At 37.2% G+C, this 22,875-nt stretch overlaps 1 protein-coding gene across 2 annotated transcripts in view; it reads right to left on the bottom strand.

Annotated features, from left to right (window-relative positions):
- Nucleotides 1–239: 239 nt before the first annotated feature.
- LOC104656795 (24-hydroxycholesterol 7-alpha-hydroxylase) overlaps nucleotides 240–22,875 on the bottom strand; it is a 101,380-nt gene continuing 78,744 nt past the window's right edge. For both annotated transcript variants that reach the window (XM_010356489.2, XM_010356492.2), the window contains exons 11-12: nucleotides 4,524–4,611; nucleotides 240–883 (exon numbers count right to left, since the gene is read on the bottom strand). In XM_010356489.2, the coding sequence (XP_010354791.1) occupies nucleotides 812–883; nucleotides 4,524–4,611 (160 nt within the window). In that variant the 3' untranslated portion in view covers nucleotides 240–811. The remainder of the gene's footprint in view (nucleotides 884–4,523; nucleotides 4,612–22,875) is intronic.

Here is a 22,875-nt window from a genome sequence, read left to right as displayed (position 1 = left end):
TTTAAGAGATTCCACTATACTTACTTGTCTTGGCACACCATTATATTTGTGTTTCTATGTATTAGCAAAAATATGATATCTGCCAAACTATAATTGCAAACACCTTGAGTCAAAACAGTGCTTCCACATTAATTAAAATATAAATCAATACATCAATCAACATACACTTACTGAATATACTCTGTAGAGAAGGTATAATCCTGAGCATAATAAAGTATAGAAATGAATGTAAGACACCATTCCTGTCCTCACAGTTCTCAGAAATTATCATTTTATTACTTTTAGCATTAGATATGTTTACAATAAAGAATTATGTTAATGGAGCCTAGGAGTTCCAATTGTTAGTTGAGAATCACATTAAGAAAAATAGAAATTTGTAGAAATAATTATTAAATTTAAAAAATCTAAGCCTTATAGTCTTTTCAAAATACAGATTTAAGTATGCTACCTTCACAGTGAATTTAATGTGATAAGGTTTTCATTCAAATGACATTATATCTATTAAATATTTTAATACAGTTATGCATGAAATCAGATTCCAACTTCTTTAAAAATGTGGGTTTTTTTTTTTGGATCATTTGATCATTTCCTCTAAACCATGTATTCCGGTCTCTATATTACCGAGAGTGATGTTAGATTCTTGGTCTACTGTTGAAGATACCAAAGGCATGCGCCATTTGAATGTGTTCTTGAACTAAGTCCCAAAACAAAGTGAAGCAGTGTTTTTTTGTAGAGCTCAGGTCTAGGTGCTGCCAGGTGGGGTGGTGCCACTCCTGCAGAAGGCCCTGGCCCTTGTGAGGCCCAACAGATGTCATATTCTTTGTTTATATTCAATTCGGCATTGCCCTTCTGGCTGGGGGACACCCACCAAATGTAGAGAACTCTAAAAACAGAAATGCAGAAGAAATAGAAATTAAGAGACATAAGACCACATTTTCAGACCTAAGGTTTATTCCATTGTAATCTTCTCTAAAATGTACACAGTTTAGGTTTTTCAAATTGGGAAATGTTTGCATCAATGAACTTCACAATGTCCAACATCAACTTTAGCTTTCCATTCAGGCAGAAGAAAAAGAATACAATTCCTTATTCTAATAACAATCTCTTTAGTTTTACACACCTGAAGGCTATGGGCCTGCCACCCTTCACTTTATCTGGCTAAAGAGGTTACCACAAATAAGGCTCTTTCTACAATTCTGGCTCAAAAACTGACACTTCATTTAGAATCGCTGGGTGAGATCTCCCTACTGCAGGCTATAGGTGTTTAAAGAATGATGTGGAGTTGGTGATGTGAACCACTTACAGTGTATTCATGATCACGACTTTCCAGAAAGATACATATATTTTTTGAGACGGAGTCTTGCTCTGTAGCCTCCATAAAGATACTTTGTAGATTCCAAATGTTCTGACTTTTTTCACCCGAGTTAGAAATAAGATATGAAACTGTGTAGGGTCAAGCGGAGGTCAGTGTATCGTAAATAATACAAAGAGATTTTTGAGGTTTTGGGGATTAAAAAAGAAAAGGAACCTTTCCTGTCAACCATGAGGGCTGAGGGGAGATGAGGAATGAGGAAAGATGAGGTGGATCTAATTTAGAATCAGTCTATTTTCAAGTTTGAATGAAATAGGGCACAAAATGGGCTCTTTAGCAAGGAGATTCTTCAGAGAGTTGATAGAATAAGTCACAGGGGTCCATGAACCCACTGAAATTGCATCCACAACTTTGTGTGTATGAAGAAGTATGCACTTTTCTACAAAGGGGATCCATGTGCTTTGTGAGATTTCCTAAGGCTCTATGAACCCAAAAAGTAAAATGAAACAAACAACCAACCAACCATACAAAGAAATAAAAACCCACTACGTTAGCAAAAATGTGCTTGCTTTTGCAAGAGAATTAAAGTTGACTCTTCCTTAATGCTCAAAATGGAACAGCCCCCACAGCCACCATCAGGACACTGCTGCCTGATCACAGATCCTTAAACTTTGTAGTATTTCCTTTTTGTTTGGTTCATAATGGAAGGGAATTAACATTACATTACTTAAGGCCCTTTGAGGTAAAATGAAACATTGGGCTGTTGCAAAATTAAAATTAGAGATTCTAGCATTTGATTTTTTCTACTATGTTAAGTAAATTCCTTCAAGGGAGTTGGTTTCCAAGTCCACTGATTTCCCTGCACCAGACAATAGACTGTTCACGACATGCTTTGACAACCCATCCCTGCCTTCTCCTAGAAGAGCCTGGTGATTTGAAGGCCATTTCCTGCACTTTCTGATCACCTGATTTTATAATTTATTGAAACAAGTTCAATAGTTAAATAATGTTAATTGATGTTTCTCATTCAAGAATAATAATTTTGAAATAAAATGCTCTTTGAGATCATGGGAATTCGCTCAGACTTGTACTTTTTATAACATGAGAGATCTTTTCTTTAAAAAATGTTCTCAGTAGTGACAAAACATAAATAGGACATATACAAAATAGTTTAAGAAATTAAATACAGATAATAGAATTCTTAGGAAGAAAATGTTAGGAAAAATCCTGCCTAAGGAATTAGTCAAAATTACTAATCTCCATGGTTTTAACAAATGCAATCCTTCTCATCTGAAAAGGCATTCTGATGTCCTCTTGCTGGTGGGAAAATCTTTGTATGTTGAGTTTAATCCTGAGCAAAATTGTGACATTCAACTCAGTGGATCAGGAACTACTATTTGATGTACATAAAGTCTGACCCTGATGTTCGTTTTGTCAACAACATAGCAGGTAGCTGAGAACCTTTGTGAAAGTTGTTTTGAGTTCCCTTTCATTATAAGATTCTGAGAGCTCTTCATCGCTGATAAGTTACTTGTCCTCAAAATAGAAGTGCAAAAGAAATCAAGTGAAATGCTGAAATGTGCATATTTGTGAGTAATAAAATATTTTCTGTGTCACTTATGCACTTACATAATTCCTATTGAAATGTCACCCAAGAGTTTTATTTATCTCTCCATACATTAGCCTTATTATATCAAGAGTAAATCAAAGCACAAAATGCTATGTGAATAGCTCTGAGATTGCAATGCTTAATTTCTGATCTTCAGCCCCAGTTTAAATAGTACCCTTTACCCAAAGTTTTCACATGATTTCCAAACATTTGGATTTAAATTGAACTTCCTTTTATTTCTTACAACAGAGGTCCTCAAAGTGTGGCACCCAGACAAGCAGCAGCGGCGGCAACATCACCTGGAACTTGTTAGAAATGCAAATTCTGGACCGGGCGCTGTGGCTCACGCCTATAATCCCAGCACTTTGGGAGACCAGCAGATGGCCAACAGGGTGAAACAACGTCTCTACTAAAAATACAAAAAATTAGCCAGGCATGGTGGTGTGCACCTGCAGGCCCAGCTACCAGGGAGGCTGAGGCATGAGAACCACTTGAACCCGGGAGGTGGAGGCTGCAGTGAGCTGAGATTGTGCCACTGCACTCCTTGGAGACTCTGTCTCAAAAACAAACAAACAAAAAACAAAACCAAAAAAAAAAAAAAAAAAAAAAAAGAAAGAAATGCAGTTCTGTAGCCCCTCCCTGGTTCCTACTGGATCAGAAATTCTAGTGATAAATAGCACCTTTATCCAGTCTGTTCTAACAAGCCCTACTAGTGATGCTGATGCTCACACCAATTCGAAAGCCACTGATCTATGAGAATAGACCTACAGAAAACTTAAATGACTGGAATATTCAATAGTTTGAAGTAGGAATAAAGTCATGACCTTTTCATTTCTGTTCACTGTTTTTACTGCTAGGTTAGTTTTTTTCCATGCCATTGCTTTTCAGATGCACCAAGGGCTATGACTTGCATTGAAAACAATAGTTCACCTTTGGATCACGGACATTCTTTTCTAGAAAATAAGGACAAAGTGGCTGGGCACAGTGGCTCACACCTGTAATCCCAGCACTTTGGGATCACGAGGTCAGGAGATCGAGACCATCCTGGCTAACGCGGTGAAACCCCGTCTCTACTAAAAATACAAAAAAAAAAAAAAAATTAGCTGGGTGTGGTGGCGGGTGCCTGTAGTCCCAGCTATTGGGGAGCCTGAGGCAGGAGAATGGCGTGAACCCTGGAGGCGGAGCTTGCAGTGAGCTGAGATGGCGGCACTGCACTCCAGCCTGGGCAACAGAGCAAGACTTCATCTCAAAAAAAAAACAAAAGAAAAAGAAAAAGAAAAAGAAGGGCAAAGTTGGGGCCATGTTTATTTAACTCAGGGAAAAGTGTTCAAATTGATAAGTGCATTGAAGAGCTCCTAACACTGGAAGTGGTGGAAAGACTGCTATTAAGGCCCAGCCAGGTAGTAATTGGGTACATAGATTAGATCCTGAATTAAGGAGACCGAGTATCTTCTCAGTCTGGTTCAATCCAAGGCACCTGTTAAGATCAGGCCTAAGTGAGGAAATGTCAGCTCCTCTCTAGTAATTAAAATTGGGGGAGGTGGGGGTGGTTATGTCATATTTATAATTAGTCATGATACTCAAAATTCTGAAAACATTTACCTGTTTGGGTAATGGGTCCAGAAGACTACAGTCATATTTATAAAGTATTAAAATAACACATATCTGAACCTCTAACAGAGCAAACCACCTGAAAGAAAAGAATACAATTGTTATTTGATTGAGAAAGATGTATAAATATCTGCCAACAGAGAATATCTAGACAGTACACATATTTCAAAGTAAACATGCTCTTCTTTACAATATACTCTTTTCCTATTTAAAGGATAGAGTGGCCGGGCGCGGTGGCTCAAGCCTGTAATCCCAGCACTTTGGGAGGCCGAGACAGGCGGATCACGAGGTCAGGAGATCGAGACCATCCTGGCTAACACGGTGAAACCCCGTCTCTACTAAAAAATACAAAAAACTAGCCGGGTGAGGTGGCGGGCGCCTGTAGTCCCAGCTACTCGGGAGGCTGAGGCAGGAAAATGGCGTGAACCCGGGAGGCGGAGCTTGCAGTGAGCTGAGATCCGGCCACTGCATTCCAGCCCGGCGACAGAGCAAGACTCCGTCTCAAAACAAAAAATAAAAAAAATAAAAAAAAAAAAAGGATAGAGTAAGAACTGAACTCTTCACTTTCTTAATACCACCTACTCCATAGGGTAGTGGGATGATTAAATTGCTTTAAAATGTATATAAAGTGCTGAGCCAGTGGGAGCTCTCAATAAATGACAGTCTCAAGTCTCTCTCTTTAGGACTGTGCTTTGCAGTATCATAGCCATTAGCTACAAGTGGCTATTTCAATAATTAAATACATTTAATATAATTAAATAATTAAATACATTTAATAAATAAATTTAAGATTAAGCAAAATGGAAAATTCAGTTCCTCGGTTGCACTGGCCATATTTCAAGTGCTCAAAAGCTGCATGTGGTTATGGGCTACTATACTGGACAGTGTATATTTAAGACATTTCCATGATCACAGAAGGCTCTGTTGGACAGTCCTACCTAAGTCTAGACCCTGTTGCCCACTGGAAATTACTGCCTGAATGTTCTACAGGAACATCAAATTCCCTAGGACCTCCAAATCCACTTTTCCTTTTGCATTCCTTGTCTCTAGAGTGCCCAAGCATTTTGATCACACACTCTTGATAATAAAATATTTCAGCATGCCCTGCAATATATTGATACTCATTTATTTTAAATTACACACATATACTACACTGTTTAGTGTCTATTTTCTAAGACACATACAAATAGAAACTGAAAAAAGTATAAATAGAATTCTGTTATTTTTCCTTGTGTCCCATTGGGTTGTTTTGAACTCTCTGCAGGATTGGGAAACCCGTTTAGGAAACACAGCCCTTAATGATACAATTAGTCCAACGAGACAGAACATTGTCATAGACTCAATCCTCTCCATCACTCTCCATATCCAATTAGGCACCAAGTCCTTTTTTTATTGTTCTCCTAAATAGCTCTTAATTCCCCTCCTTAACCCCTTATCTCCAGTCCCTCCATGACTCCCTCAGTGTAGTTCTTCATCATTTATTTCCTGGATTACTGAATCAAGTTAGCTTCCACATTGCTTCCAGTTTCACTTCCCTCTACTCTGTCCTTTATCCTACCACTGGAGTAAACTTTCTAAAACACAGATCTTCAAACACCACAGCAGAAAACAGCCAGCCCTTGAAGATCCGCCCCTTACCTATCTCTGCAGTCTCCTCTCCCCCAGAGTTCCCACTTGATACCACGTGGCTCTAGCCACGTTATATTACCTGACATTCTCTGAATGATGATGCTCTGGGCCACAAGGCCTTTCCCTTTCTGAGGCTCAATCTCCTCTGGAAGCATTCCTGATAACTGTCCCCGGGGCTGTCCTCTCCACCACATGGTTCCCTGGTCACATCTTACCCACAGCTGCTACTGCACCACATTTGTGATTGCTTGTTAGCCATGGCTCTCCCTGAGGAGGATTTGTATTATGAGGCCTTAGCACAGTGCACAGCACACTATTAGTACTTAATAATGTTAACTGAATAATAGTGATGGAAAGTGATGCTTTCCATAGAGCAGATTCAATTTCCTGCCCTCTCCACTGGTCTCTGTATTTCTGTGGCACTTTACATATCCCTTAACTAATGTCTTTATCCTACAATCCTACTATATCTTACTATATTACAGCTAGTAATTTGCATGTCTGTCTTCCTTTATAGACTACAGTCTTCACAAAAAACAGGAACTATATCTTATCTTTAAATCCTCAATGTTTATTGATTGAATGAGTGAAGGCATACATATTGATGATCTCATATTCATATCATAGTTAGATTTTTCCCCACTGCTGTTCTTGAAACATCTTGACTGTATTTCAAATGAAATCTGGAGCACTCCAGGTGTTGCTATAAGCCATCTAAATATCACATCAATTATTCAGTAATATTTATGATGCAAATGTAACCCTACTTACTTGCAAATGCTAAAGATAATTTATTCTAAAAGAGTATCAGTGTCTATGAAATAGGACATGCCTAATATTTACTGATTTGCATCAAAGTCAGCACTGTTTCTAAGAAAAAACAATTTTGCTAACTTGTATGAAGGTTCAGAGTTTCTCACAACTAAGGTTTTGTCAAACTTAACCAATTGGAACTTCCATTCCTGGCCATGATAAAGTAACAAAAGTTGGTATTATCTTCCCGCCTTAACTCAGAAATGGGGCAAAATCCAGTGTAGGACAAAGATCTCCAGAGGAAGTAAAGAATGAGATGAACCCCTTGATTGCCTTCTGGCAGTTTCCAGGCCACAGTGCAAGGACAGAAATACCCACACAGGTCTGAGAGTATTATTAAGTTGAGCCAAGCTAAGGAGACTAAAATTTGTAGAGAAGAATATTAGAAAAGAAGAAGTTTCACATAGAGAGAGCAAGAGTATTCCAGGGATCTACAGAGCGGTCTACTTGAGTATTTGGCAGAGTTCTGATCTCTGCACGTGTGAGAGGAAACTATTGAGGCTGAAAAAGAACAATGAAAGGAAAATCAAAGCGCAAGAACCTGAATAAGGCCAAGAGCTCACACAAGACGTGGAGGCTGTGTTCACACAAGAAAAAGTCCGACCATCATATAGCACATGGACCATTAGCTAGAGCTCTTAATGAGTATTGCCTTAGTAGTGGGATTATATTATTTTACATTAAATGATGCTCTGGATTTACCTTACTGAAGCTTAAAAACAAGTTTTGAAAAGTTGTTTTTCTAAGCAACTAACTAGATGTTATAATAAAGTCTAAACTAAAAGGATACGACACAGCCCAGTATCCATGGCACTTAACATTTATGGCTTGCCATCTATTCAAAGTTAACAGGCTTAGAAAAAACAAAACAGAAAAATGACCCCAAACCAATTGAAAGCCCACTGAAAAAATATAGGCCCAGAAATGACAGACATTAAAAATAGTTAATATACTCCACAGGTTTATAAAGGTAGGAAAAAAACAGCATAATGAGGGGAGAAAGATAAGATATTTAAAAAATAATTGTACTTCTAGCAATGAAAAATTCAGTATCTTAAATGAAAACTAAACTGGATGGGATTAACAGATGGGAAATACTGCCAAAGAAAAGATAATGAAACTTACTTAACATAACAAAGAAAAATATCTAAAATGAAGTACACAGAATAAAAGGAAAAATAAATAGATTATTAACTTATAAAATAAAGAAGTCTAACATACATGTTATTAGAGATATAGATGAGCAAGGAGGGAAAATATTTTGGAAAGTAATAGCTGAAACATTTTCAATTTTTTTTGAGAACTATAATTTACAGACCATGACCCCAAGCAGAAGAAATATAAAGAAAATCATGCCGGCCAGGCACAGTGGTTCACGCCTGTAATCCCAGCACTTTGGAAGACCGAGGCCGGTGGATCACCTGAGGCCAGGAGCTCGAGACCAGCTTGGCCAACATTGCGAAACTTCATCTCTACTAAAAATACAAAAACATTAGCTGGGCATGGTGGTGTGTACCTGTAATCCCAGCTACTTGGGAGGCTGAGGAAAGAGAATCACTTGAACCTGGAAGGTGGAGGTTGCTGTGAGCCGAGATTGCACCACTACACTCCAGCCTGGGCAACAGAGCAGGACTCTGTCTCAAAAAAAAAAAAAAAAAAAAAAAGAAAACAACCAAGCACAGTGGCTCATGCCTGTAATCCCAGTACTTTGGGAGACCGAGGCGGGTGGATCATGAGGTCAGGAGCTCAAGACCAGCCTGGCCAAGATGGTGAAACACCGTCTCTACTAAAAATACAAAACTTGGCCAGGCGTGGTGGCGGGGGCCTGTAGTCCCAGCTACTCGGGAGGCTGAGGGAGGAGAATGGCGTGAACCCAGGAGATGGAGCTTGCAGTGAGCTGAGATCCCAGCACTGTACTCCAGCCTGGGTGATAGAGCAAGACTCTGTCTCAGAACAAAAAAAAAGAGAAAAAAAAAGACAGAAAAAAGAAATCATGTTAAGGCAAATCATAATCAAACTGCAATAAATAAATAAACAAACCCAGGGATTAAAAATAAATTTAAGTAGCCAGAAAAGAAAGACATCATAAATAAAGAACAACAAACATTAAAAGTTAACATAGACTTTTTGTTGGAAACTATGCAAGCCAGAGGACTTACAATGTGTTTAAAGAATAGAAAGAAAAATAATAAGCAGACAAGGTATAAAGAAAGGGAGCTAATACTGTTTGTATTCATCTGTTCTCACACTGTGAAAAGAACTATCTAAGACTGGGTAATTTATGAAAAAAAGAGGTTTAATTGACTCACAGTTCTGGAGGCTTAACAGGAAGTATGACTGGGAAGCCTCAAGAAACTTACCATCATGGCAGAAAGTGAAGGGGAAGCAACACCTTCTTCACATGGTGGTTGGAGAGAGAAAGCGAGCAAAGGGGAAGTGCCACACACTTCTATACCATCATATCTCATGAGAACTCATTCGCTATCATGAACATCAAGGGGGAAGTTCACCCCGATGATTTAATCACCTCCCACCAGGCCCCTCCTCTTCCTAATGTGAAGATTCTAGTTCAACATGAGATTTGGGTGGGGACACAGAGGCAAACTCTATCACTGTTCCTTACAATAATGCACTAACTTTACCATGAGAGAGACCAGCCTAAATAATTTGGGGGTAAACATTTAGTTTCCTCCATAAGGATTTAGATTATAGCATGCATTAGGAAAAAAGATGATTGTCTTTGGGAAATGTATAAAAGAGAGAAAGAGACTGATGTTGAAATGACAATCAACCATTCAGTAGAAAATTTAAAGAAGTAATATTTGGGCAGGTCTTAAGGACATAGTGTGCCTGTGCCCACCATGGACAGTTCTTGGGACAGTCCCAAGAACAACCATGGACGGTCCTGCTAAAGCCCCTCATATTACTCTGTACTCAGACTGAGAAATGACCTATGGAGGGAGGGTGGTGTATCTTGGAGTAAAATCAGCTTCTCAGAGGAGAGATGAGACTAAAAGGAGTTGCTCTGTGACTATTTTGCAAAGAGACAAACACATTGCCATGTAAAGGCATATAAGGTTAGGAAAAAGGAACCTTCTGTGAAGTGCTCAATTTAAGTGCTTTTCTCTGGGACTATAGGAAAAGAAGCATTTTATGTACAATTTTAATATTTCCATACCTATGCTGTAATTTGTTTACCCTAAAAATTCCTTAAGAACTGATACATTCACACTATCTTGTGTCATAGTACAGTGGAAAGTAAAGAGGTGATATAATGGCAGGAAGCATGAGTAGCCTCACTTTCTTCCCTCTGCTGGAGATGATCTGAAAAAAGCAGCATCTCATCATCAGTGTTGTGAGTGGTAGCACGTGGAGGAGCTGGGCGCTCAGCAAAGATTGCAGAACACTAAGGGTCAAATTTGAATGGATAACTAGGGTGTGAATGTAACACACCTGTCTTTTCTCTCGTCTCCTTTGGAAAAAAAGTGATTTTTGTGGGAACAGTAAAGCGACACTTAGATTATACACTAAGAGTTCTAACAATAAAATAAGACCCCCATTCATTCATTCATTCATTCGATGTTTATTGTGTCTTTATGTGCTTTATATACTTCTAAGCACTGAAGTCACCCCAGGAAACAAAACGAATATTCATGTTCTCATGAAGCTTAAATTCTAGTAGAATACCTAGTAGAATAATACATAAGAACAGGAAAGAAAGTTGATGGAGGTGTGGGCTAAAATATTTTAGAGAAGGAAGGCCTCTCTGATGAGATGACATTTTATCAGACCCTAGAATAAAATAAGAGAGTGAGCCATAAAAGGTGCAAAAACCCAGAGTTAGAAGAATGAGTAATGATGATAAGGCCAATGTTAAAATGGGAAGCTACTAGACTGTTTTGAGAAGTATGACAAGCTCTGAAAGGATCCTGCAGTTGCTACACTGAGAATAAAATACAGGGTGAGATGGATGGAAACGAAAAGAGTGATAAGAAAGCCACTACAATTTTCCAGACAATAGAAAGTGGTAACTTAGACCAGGATGGGAGAAATAGTTGTGAGCCACAGTTAGAGCCTGGATATATTCTGCAGGATGGACTGATGGTTTACATTATGCATGTGATGAATATAAAGGAGTCAAGGATGACTCCAAAGTTTTTGACTTGAGGAAATGCAAGGATACAGCTGTTATTTACCTCAGAAATGGGGAAGATTGAAGGAAGAGGAGGTTGAGGGAATTCTAATCTGGAGCTCAGTTTTGGACGTGTTAAGTACAGCTCTCTATAGACCAGTGCCTTTTAGATATCCAAGGGAGATGTTGAATGGAAGCTAAGTAATGAGCCCCATGATTAGGAAGGATTCATTCAGGGTCAGAGATAGAAGATTTATAAATATAAGAGTTATCATTATTTAGACAATTATTTTAAGCCATGGGGCAGAATGAGATCACTTAGAGAGTGAGTTAAATAGACTTGATTTTAAGAAAATCTATGGAAGGAGCCCTGGGATAATCCAAAAGTTGGAAGTCAGGAAATCGAGTAAGATGAGTGAAGGAGATGAGGAAGAAGTAGGCCAAAGGGCTGAATAATAAAGGAAGGTGGTGTGTCTGCAACCCCATAAAGAAAGTGTTTCATGGAAGGTGTGAGCCAGCCTATCAAATGGAAAAAAGGCAAAAAGCACCAATATGTGAAATTAGACATCAAGCTCCCACTTGCATAAAGTAACCACTTCCTTTCAGTACTTAGCTCCCTTCCTGCAAGTAAATTAAATGAGCTCACTTTTCCAAATAACTAAGTCGGCATTTCAAATAACTAAGTAGTGACTTCCTAGCATTCAATGTTTACTTGGCAGCACTAGAAAAATGCTGGCTAATTTTGTATTTGTGAATTATAGAACAGTTTTGTAGGTTCCTTGCTTTATTCAAATAAATCCTATCTTATTATCATTGGTTTAAGCCCTTCTCTAATATTAGCTTGCTATTGACAAATGCAGTGATTTCCAGCTTCTCTGAGTTCAGCATCCTGGGATAAAAGGCCCCGCCACTCTTCCTCTCAAGTCCCTAGAGGCACTGCAACAAGTGATAAAGACAGTCAACAATTTGGAGGTGCAGTGTGGGAGCTGTGCAAGTGAAGAAGGTACACTCGGCAGAGAGAAAATCCATTCCAAGGGACAGACTTAGAAGAAAAGTAGTATCTAGGGACCTGCAAGTTGTTGATACCCTGCAGAAGGTGAGGTGATGAGAGATGAAGGTGGACAGTGCAGCAGGAGCTGGTTCATAGAGGGTTTGAACGTGCCATGTGACAGTGTTGGGACTTTAATGAAAGTGCCCCTCAATAGACTGCACTGATTGAACAATTATAACTAGGTGTGGAAACAGGGTTTCTTGAAGTATTATTACAACATATCGGAGGTCTTCCATAAATACTTCCTAGATCACTAAAATAATTTGCTAAGCAAACGAGAAATGCAAACAAGATCAACATTCATAAGCTAAGAGCACAATATTAAACATTTTAGAAATACTGTGTATATTTTGATTAGAAATAATTAGAAATAGTGGTTACCAAAGGCTGGGGTTAGGGGAGTTGGGGAGATGTTATTCAAAGGACACATTTCAGTTAGGAGGAATAAGTTCAGTATACTGATTGTATATCATGGTAGCTACAGTTAATGACAATATGAAAGTTGCTAAAACAGTAGTTTTTTTGCTTGTTTGTTTGTTTGTTTTGAGAAAGAGTCTCACTCTGTTGCCCAAGCTGTAGTGCAGTGGTGTGATCTTCGCTCACTACAACCTCCGCGTCTTGGGTTCAAGTGATTCTCCTGCCTCAGCCTCCTGAGTAGCTAGGATTACAGGTGCCCGCCACAACACCTAGTTAATTTTTGTATTTTTAGTAGAAATGGGGTTTCACCATGTTGGCCAGGCTGGTCTCTAACTCCTGACCTCAGGTGATCCACCCACCTCGGCCTCCCAAAGTGCTGGGATTGCAGGCATGAGCCACTGTGTTCAGACCAAGAGTAGATGTTAAGTGTTCTCACCTGAAAAAAAAAAGTATGTGACATAATGCCTATCTTAAATAGTTTGACTTAGCCATTTTATAACATGTACATATGCAAAACATCATATTGTACATCATAAATATATACCATTTTTACTTGTCATTTAAAGTAAGTACATTTTAAAGGCCAGCAAAGGCCAGGCATGGTGGCTCATGCCTATAATCCTGGTACTTTGGGAGGCTGAAGCAGGTGGATCACTTGAACTCAGGAGTTTGAGACCAGTCTGGGCAACATGGTGAAACCGTCTCCATTAAAAAATAAATAAAATAAACAAATAAATAAATACATAAATTTTTAAATGTTTGAAGCAGAAAAACATGTTAGAAAAAATCTGTAGAGAAAGTAGAATGGGGAACAGAAGGAATAATAAAAAATTTCAAAAAAAAGATTAGAAATAATATTTACCAATGTATTAAAATAATTTTCTACTATAATCTATAAGGCAGAATTTCCTTAATTAATTTTAGTCTATGTGATGTTTTTAAAAATGATAAAACTACATTTCCTTTAAAGATAAATGATCGCTCAGGCTTTTGGCCAATTCATAGTGTACATTTTGAATGTGTGTGGCTTAATATTTTTCTTTTCTATTTTTTAGTGTTAGTTTAGTTATTAAATTAATACCTAGCTATTAAGATAGTATTGATATTTATATTACATTAAGATTTTGGTATCTTAAAGGAAAAGTTGAATTTTCTTCAAATCCAAATATTTGGATATTCTAATAGAATTACCTCAACTAGCCACTAAAGTTTTTTTCTTTACAGTGAAAAAAAAAAAACATACTGTTTTTTAAAGCCTTTACTATGTTACTGAATTTTGTTCAATGTGTAAAATAACAGAAACTGACATATACACACCTAGGACATGGAAAAGTTTTTATGTCAAAGAAAATGGGCCTTGTAAATTCGTATTTTTACAGAAGCTCTTCAGAAGCAAGCTAAGCTATGTTCATGTAGGTAATGTTTTCTTAATACTTCTAACGTCAAAGCAGTGAAAATAATGAGGCACATTGTTTATAACAGATTTTTCTTTTACACTTACAAGAACAACATTACACATCTACAAATAAAGCTCATTAAACTATAAACATGTTGAAAATTCTTTAAATAATTGGTACTTGCATGTTTTCTGCATTTGTATTTAAATACCTCATTAAGGAAGGCTACACAGGCATTGAGAACACCCAGACCTACACAACACAATGCTAGCAATGCACATGGAGAGATGGAAGAGGTCACAATATTATAACAGATGAAGGTAGAAACAAGGGAAACAAAATTTGGAGTCTGGAGAGAACCTATAACCTGGCATGATTAACGTTGACTTTATATGGAGGTGAAACTTGAGCTAGACCGTGATGGCAGAAGAGGCATTAAATAAGTAGACTTGTTGAGTAAGAACATTCCAGAGCCAGCAGAAAACACGGGCAAGGAGAGGAGTGGGTGCTCTGTAGTAAGGAACAGCAAGTAGACGCTCTGGGGAGGACATTCTCAGATGTTTAGAAAGGTAAGGCTGGTGTCAGATTATGGAGGGCCCGGAGTTTTAGGCTAATGAGTTTGGCCAGCAGGTAGTGGCACCAGAATCTTAATGAGAGAGTGACAATCAGAGATTATTATTTAAGGGAAACTTATCTGTATGTAGTGAGTAAGATGGATTGAAATAAGAGATAATACAGTAAGGGAGAAGGGTTAGGCAATGAGAATAGTCATCTGATGCTGAGGTGATGGAGACCTAGTTTGTTTTTTATTTTATTTGTTTGTTTATTTATTTATTTACAGACAGAGTCTCGCTCTGTTGCCCAGGCTGAAGTGCAGTGGTGCGATCTGGGCTCACTGTGATCTCTGCCTCTGGGGTTCAAGCTATTTTCTCCTGCCTCAGCCTCCCAAGTAACTGGAATTACAGGCACCTGCCACTACACCCAGGTAATTTTTTCGTATTTTTAGTAGAGACAGGGTTTCACCATGTTGGGCAGGCTGGTCTCAAACTCCTAACCTCAAGTGATCCACCCATCTTGGCCTCCCAAAATTCTGGGATTACAGGTGTGAGCCATGGCACCTGGCTAAGAAGACCTAGTTTAAGGAGTGGAAAATGTACACAGAAGGCCAGAAGGAAGGAGGAGTAAAGGATAACTCCAAAAACCCAGGTGTCTAAGACAGCAGTGATAGGAGGAGAGTACTGAAGGAATGCTAATATTGGGGAAAATTGATGATTTTAATTTTAGATGTCTCGATTTTGAGACTGAATACCTCTGTCACTTTTAAAGAGAACATTTCTCTCTTTTTTCCTCCCAGAAGTCATTGCAGGTAATGCCAGCATGTGCTGGAAAGCTGTCACTGTTGCCAGGAGCAAAAGGTCTGAAGTATATTCCTAGTTGCCACCAGCTGCAGCTTATGAAAATGAATGAACTTGCCCTGGAATTCAGAGAAGGTAGCCTACAGAAGGCATCATTCATTGAAGCACAGCTATCAAATTAAAGCAGAAGTACTTTTTCAGCAACCTCATTCCCCTGAGAAATCTCTTAGGAAAATAAAATCAACATGGTAGCAGTAGATAAAATAATCTAGCAGCTGTGATTCTCAAATTTTAGTGCATCAGAATCACCTGGAGGGCTTGTTAAAAAGATTGCTGGGCCCCACTCCCAAAGTTTCTGAGTCACGAGATCTGGGACAGGGCCCAGGAACTTGCACTTATTACAAGTTTCCTGGTAATGTCAATACGGGTGGTCTGGGGACCACATTTTGAGAATACTGATCTAGAGGAACTTGTTAAGGAAAATGAGGGAAAAAAATATTTTAGAAGATGCAGTTTGCCAAACCTTTTAATTTTAGCACACAGCATTAAAATTATAAAGAATATATCCATTATACACGCAACATTATGTCTGGGGTACCAAACTTTTGATTGTGAATGCCCGTGAAAGCATAATCTGGTAGAGTGGGAAGGCAGATGCTTTATATTAAATACAGAAAAAAATAGAATAAAATGGGAAGAGAAGAAAGGGATAAGGGTAAATTGAATGAGAAGGAAAAGAAGAAAACATTTTTAAAAAAAGAAGAAAATGGGAAATATATAAAATAAAAAAGGAGATGAGAAAGTGTAACCACATCAAACCAATCTGGTGTAGACGTTTATGTAACAATGTTGTGAGTTGCTTTTCAGTTGCCATGGTCCCCCAGGGTGAAGGTCATGTAACCAGGGCATGCCCAGATAACTAACTGTGCAACCACAGAGGGAACATAAGTGCTTGGACCAAGGAGCAGGGACTGAATTAAGCAGCATACACCACATTGCAGGATACAGGATCCAATCAGAGCACTGTCATCACCCATGGCAGGATCCAGTCAGATCATGCTTCCCAACATCACCTCATTGTTAAGATCCAATCAGATCACACATCATTACCCTATGCTTATGAAAACTACCCCAGCCTCCAGCTTGGGGAGATAGATTTGAGCATTTCTTCCTGTCTCCTTGCCAGTGGACTTGAAATAAAGGTTTACTTTTCTCAAAAGCCAGTGCCATGGTATTGGCCTCTATGCACATCTGACAGCAAACTCATTGATGCTCAGTCACAAGAGCAGATGGGACAGCAAGAATGAAGAATTGGAGAACCTCAGCCCTTCTTGATTTGAGATACTGTTTTCCGTTTCACTAGGAAGATTATACGTGGCTCTTACTAGGAATGCATGCTCTGGAGCTATTGTTTTCCTGACTGCAGCCAGCATTGTTCTAATGGTGATCCTATGGTTACTTCTCCTAGAAATAAAACTTCCATATAAATGAGCTATGAGCTAATAATTTGGGTATCTCTTTGTAAACATTCTGTATTAGTCCATTTTTATACTGCTGCAAAGGACTGCCCAAGACTGGACAATCTATAAAGGAAAGAGACTCAATTGACTCACAGTTCAGCATGACTGGGAAAACCTCAGGACACTTAAATCATGGTAGAAGGTGAAAGGGAAGGAAGGCACCTTCTTCACTGGGCGGCAGGAAGAAGTGTGAGTGAAGGGGGAATAGTCCTTTATAAAACCATCAGATCTCGTGAGAACTCACTCACTGGCACTAGAACAGCATGGGGAAAACCACTCCTGTGATTCAATTATCTCCACCTGGCCTCTCCCTTGACACATGGGGATTATGGGGATTATAGGGATTACAATTCACAATGAGATCTGGGTGGGGACACAAAGACTAATTACATCAGCTTCTTATTGAGGAAAAGGGGCAAAGGAATAGTACTGACTTAATTAAGTTTAAGTACTTGCAAAATAGAAATGATCTTATGGTTTATTTTATTTATAGCTTATTGAGGTAAGATTGACAAGAATTATATATATTTAAAGTGCACAATGAGATGATTATGTGTATATTTATATACACACACACATATATACATGTACCCATATATACACATACACACACATTGTGAAATGATTACCACAGTCAACTTAATGAACATACCCATCATCTCATGTGGTTACCTTTTGTGTGTTTGGGGGAAGTGGGGGTGAGAAAACTTAAGATCTGTTATCTTAGCAAATGTCAATTGTATCATATATTATTATTAATTATAGTGACCATGCTGTACACTAGATCTCCAGAACTTATTAATCTTGTAACTGAAAGCTTGTACTCTCTGCCTGGTATCTCCAATCCCCAACCCCTAGTAATCACCATTCTACTCTCTGTTTCAATGAGTTCAACTTTTTTAGATTACACATATAAATGACTTTATGTAGGATTTGTCTTTCTGTGTGTGGCTTATTTCACTTAGTATAATGTCTTCCAGGTTGACTCATGTTGTTGCAAATGGCAGGATTTCCTTTTATAAGGTTGAAAAATATTCCATATCTCTCTCTCTATATATATAGAATATATATATTATATATGGAGAATATATATTATATATGGAGAATATATATTGTATATATAGAGAATATATATTATATATAGAGAATATATATATTATATATGGAGAATATATATATGGAATATATATATCACTTTTTTAATCCATTCATCAATCAACACTTAGGTTGCTTTAATATTTTGGCTATTGTGTTTAATGCTGCAATGAGCCTTGGAGGGCAAATATTTCTTTGAGATACTGATTTTGTTTCCTTTGGATATATATCCAGAAGTGGAATTGCTGGATCATACAGCAATTTTAAAATGCCTGAATAACTGCCGTACTGTTTTCCACAGCAGCTGTTCCATTTTACATTCCCACCAATAATGCATAAAGGTTCCAATTTCTCCACATCCTCACCAACACTTGTTAATTTCTTTGTTTACAGTAGTCATTCTAATGGATGTGCCAACTCAAAATTATATAGAGATGAATCTCTAAGCAAGAGGTTTTGTTTGTTTTGTTTGGAATATATAAGGAATAGAACTGCAACTCAAGGCACACACACAGACTGTGGCCTCTGTTATGCCGACAGAACAAAGAAATGGTTAGGGTTTACTAGGGCAAGGGAAAGTTGTACAAATTGTTTTGAGAGAAAGTTCACTGGTGCTGGCAGCATCTTACAAGAGCTAGTGAGCTCTGATAGGTGAGTTTCAGCAGTTGCCAGGTGGGTCTTTAAATTATGGTTGGGTCCATGCAGATCTGGATTGAGCTTATAAGACTTAAAAAAACAAACAAACAAATAAAACCAGGTGTATGTAACCTTAGTGTTTTTCTCATGGCTTCTTGACTCATTTTAGTTGGGTATGACATAAATGACTTCATTTTGTATAATCAATTTTCACAGGTGTAAGGTGGTATCTCAATGGAATTTTGATTTGCATTTCCCTAATGATTAATGATGTTGAGCATCTTTTCATGTGCTTACTGTCCCTTTGTGTATGTTCTCTGGAGAAATGACTGTTTAAGTTCTTTGCTCATTTCTGAATTGGGTTATTTTGTTGTTGTTGAATTTTAGAAGTTCTCTATGCATAATGGATACTAATACCCTTATCAGATACGTAATTTGCAAATATTTTATCCCATTCTGTGTGTTGCCTTTTTGTTTTGTTGATACCGTCTTTTGATGCACAAAATTTTAAAATTTTCATAAAGTCCAATTTTGTCTATTTTTCATTTGCTGTTTGTGCCTTTGGTGTCATATCCAAAAATTAATGCCAAATCCAATGTCATAAAGCTTGTGCTCTGTTTTTCCTTCCAAGATTTTTACAGTTTTAAGTCTTTATTTTATTTTGAGTTAATTTTGGTGTATGGTATTAGGTAAGGGTCCAACTTCATTCTTTTGCATGTAGATATTTAGTTTTTCCAGCGCCATCCATTGAAAAGACTGCCCTTTCCCCATTGAATGGTCTTAGCATCTTTGTCAAAAATCATTTGACCATATATGCCAGGGTTTATTTTGGGGCTCTCTATTCTATTGTATTGGTCTACATGTCTATCTTTATGTCAGTAGCACACTGTTTTAATTACTGTAGCTTTGTAGTAAGTTTTGAAATCAGAAAATGAGAGTCCTCCATTTTGTTCTTCTCTTTCAAGATTGTTTTGGCTACTTGGGGTTCTCGAAATTTTATATAAATTTTAGAATAGGTTTTTCTATTTCTGCCAAAAAAAAAAAAAAAAAACAAAACATCATTGGGATTACATTGAATCTGCAGTCTGCTTTGGGTAGCACTGGCATCTTTAACATTATTAAGTCTTCCAATCTACAAACATGGGATACATATCTATTCATCTATGTCTTTAATTTCTATCAGCAATGGTATATAGTTTTCAATGTATAAGTCTTTCATCTTCTTGGTTTAGCTAATTCCTAATTATTTTATTCATTTTTATGCTATTATAAATGGGATTGCTTTCATAGTTTCCTTGTCAGATTTTTCAGTTAGTATATAAAAATGCAATGGATTTTTTGTGTATTCATACTGTACCCTGCTACTTTGTTGAGTACATTTATTAGTTCTAACAGTGTTTTGGGGGCAGTGGATTCTACATATTAGATCATATCACCTGTGAACAGTCATAATTTTACTTCTTCCTTTCTAATGTGGATTCCTTTTATTTCTTTTTTTGCCTAATGGCTCTGGCTACAACTTCCAGTACTATGTCAAAACAAGTAGCAGGAGTGGCATCCTTGTCTTGTTCCTGGTCACAGAGAAAAGTTTCTAATCTGTAACCATTAAGTATGATGTTAGCTGTGGGCTTGTCATATATGGCCTTTATTATGTTGAGGTACTTTCCTTCTATACTCAATTTGTTGACAGTTTTTTTATCATGAAAAGATGTTAAGTTTTGTCAAATGTTTTTTCTGCATCCATTGATAAAATCATATAATTTTTGCTTTTCATTTTGTTAATGTGGTATATGACATTCTTCACTTGCATAAGTTGGACCACCCTTGCATCCAAGGGATAAATACTACTTGATCATGGTGTATGATCCTTTTATTTGCTGTTGAATACAAGTGCTAGTTTTTTTTTTTTTTTTGTAGAAGCTTTGCATTTATGTTCATCAAGAATATGGACCTGTAGTTTTCTTTTCTTGTAGTGTCCTTGTCTGACTTTTGTGTCAGGGTAATGCTTTGTAAAATGAGTTTGGAAGTGTTCTCTCTTCAATTTTTTTGAAGAGTTGGAAAATAATTTGTATTAATTCTTTAAATGTTCAGTAAAATTCAGAAGGGAAACAGTTCATGGGTTTTTCTTTTATGGGAGACTTTTAATTTGTGATTCAATCTCCTTACTTGTTGGTCTGTTAAGATTTTCTATTTCTTTATAATTCAGTCTTGGTAGGTTTTATGTTTCTGGAAATTAATCTAGTTTTTCTAGGTTATCTAACTTGTTTTATTTAAATGCTCATAGTAATCTCTTATGATCCTACATGTTATCTGTTGTCCTCTTTCACTTCTGATTTATTTGTCTTCTCTCTCTTTTCATCAGTCCACCAAAAGATATATCATTTTTCAAGGCTTAATTTTTTAACTGAAAAACCTTTTTGTTGACTTTTTAAATTGTTTTTCTAGTCTCTATTTCATTTATTTCTGCTTTGAGTTTTATTTCCATATGTCTGCTAACTTTGTGCTTCATTTACTCTTCTTTATCTAGTTCCTTGAGGTGTAAATTTAGATTGTTTGAGGTCTTTCTTTATCCCTAATGTAGGTGTTTATCACTATATACTTCCCTCTTAGAACTGTGTTTGATGCATTCTTTAAGTTTTGGTATGTTGTTGTGTTAGTCCATTTGTGTTGCTATAAAGGAATGCTATGAAGAGACTAGGGAATTTATAAAGAAAAGAGGCTTATTTGGCTCATGGTTCTGCAGGCTGTACATGAAGCATAGCGCCGGCATCTGCTTCTGGCGAGGGCCTCAGGAGGCTTATAATCATGGAAGAAGGTGAAGGGGAGCCAGTATGCAACATGGCAAGAGAGAATGCAAGAGAGAAATGGGAGAGGTCCCAAACTCTTTTTAACAATCAAATCTTGCAGTAGTTCATTGCCACACAACAGCCCCAAGCTATTCATGGGGGATTTCCCCTCATTATCCAAACACCTCCCAATAGGGTCACCTCCAATACTGAAGATCACATTTCAACATGAGATTTTGAGGGGACACACATCCATACCATATCAGATGTGTTTCCATTTTTACTTGTCTCAAAATTTAAACGAAGTGTTATGTCTTTTTTGGCCCATTGTTATTCAGTAGTATGTTAATTTCCATATATTTGTGAATTTTCCAGTTTTCCTCCTGTTATTGATTTCTAGTTTCATACCACTGTGGTAAGAAAGGGCACTTGACATGCCTTCAACTTTCTTAAATTTTTTTGTGGTCTACTATATGACCAATTATCTTGGAGAATATCATATACTAGATACAGGTGCTTGAGAAGAATGTGTATGCTGCTGCTATTGGATGAAATGTTCTGTATATGTCTGTTAGGTCCATTTGGTCTAAAATGTAGTTCAAGTCCAATGTTTCCTTATTGATTTTCTTCCTGGATGATCTCTCTATTGTTGAAAGTGGGGTATTTAAGTCCTTTACTATTATTGCATTGATATTTATTTATCCCTTTAGATCAGTTAATATTTGCTTTGTATATTTAGATGCTGTGATGTTGGGTACACATATATTTACAACTGTTATACCCTCTTGATGAATTTATCCCTTTATCATTATATAATGACCTTCTTTGTCTTATTTTACAGTTTCTGAATTAATGTCTATTTTGTCTAATCAGAGCTAACCCTGCTGTCTTTTGGTTTACATTTACATGGAATATCTTTTTCCATCCCCTTCACTTTCAGCCTATATGTGTCCTCAAGGGAGCATTTTATAGGCAGTATATAGTTGGGTATTGTTTCTGTTTGTTTGCTTTGTTTTGTTTTTTACCAATTCAGTTATTATGTGACTTTTGACTACATAATTTAATCCATTTACATGTAAAGTAATTAATTATAGGTAAGAACTTACTATTGCCATTTTGTAAAAATTTTCTGTTTTATAGTTCCTTAGTTCCTTTGTTCCTTTGTTCCTCTCTTGCTATCTTCCTTTCTGATATAGTTAGTTTCTGTAGTGGTATGCTTTAATTCATTTCTCTTTATCTCTTGTATATCTACTGTAGCTTTTAGCTTTGTGGTCACTATGAGTCTTACAGAAAACATACTTATAGCAATATATTTTAACCTAATAAAACCAGTACTACACTATACCTCATTCCTATCCAAGGGTGCACTCAATTTAACTTCATTTGCCTACAGAAACTCTACATTTTACTTCTCTCCCACCCCCACATGCATTATATGTTTTTGATGTCACAATTTACTGCTTTTTATATTATGTATCTCTTAACAAAATATTGTAGCTATAGTTATGTTTA

This window comes from Rhinopithecus roxellana, chromosome 4 (assembly GCF_007565055.1).
Source record: "Rhinopithecus roxellana isolate Shanxi Qingling chromosome 4, ASM756505v1, whole genome shotgun sequence".
Taxonomy (NCBI): Eukaryota; Metazoa; Chordata; class Mammalia; order Primates; family Cercopithecidae; genus Rhinopithecus; species Rhinopithecus roxellana.
Note: the sequence above shows the minus strand (reverse complement) of the source record. Positions and strands in the feature narration are given on the sequence as shown.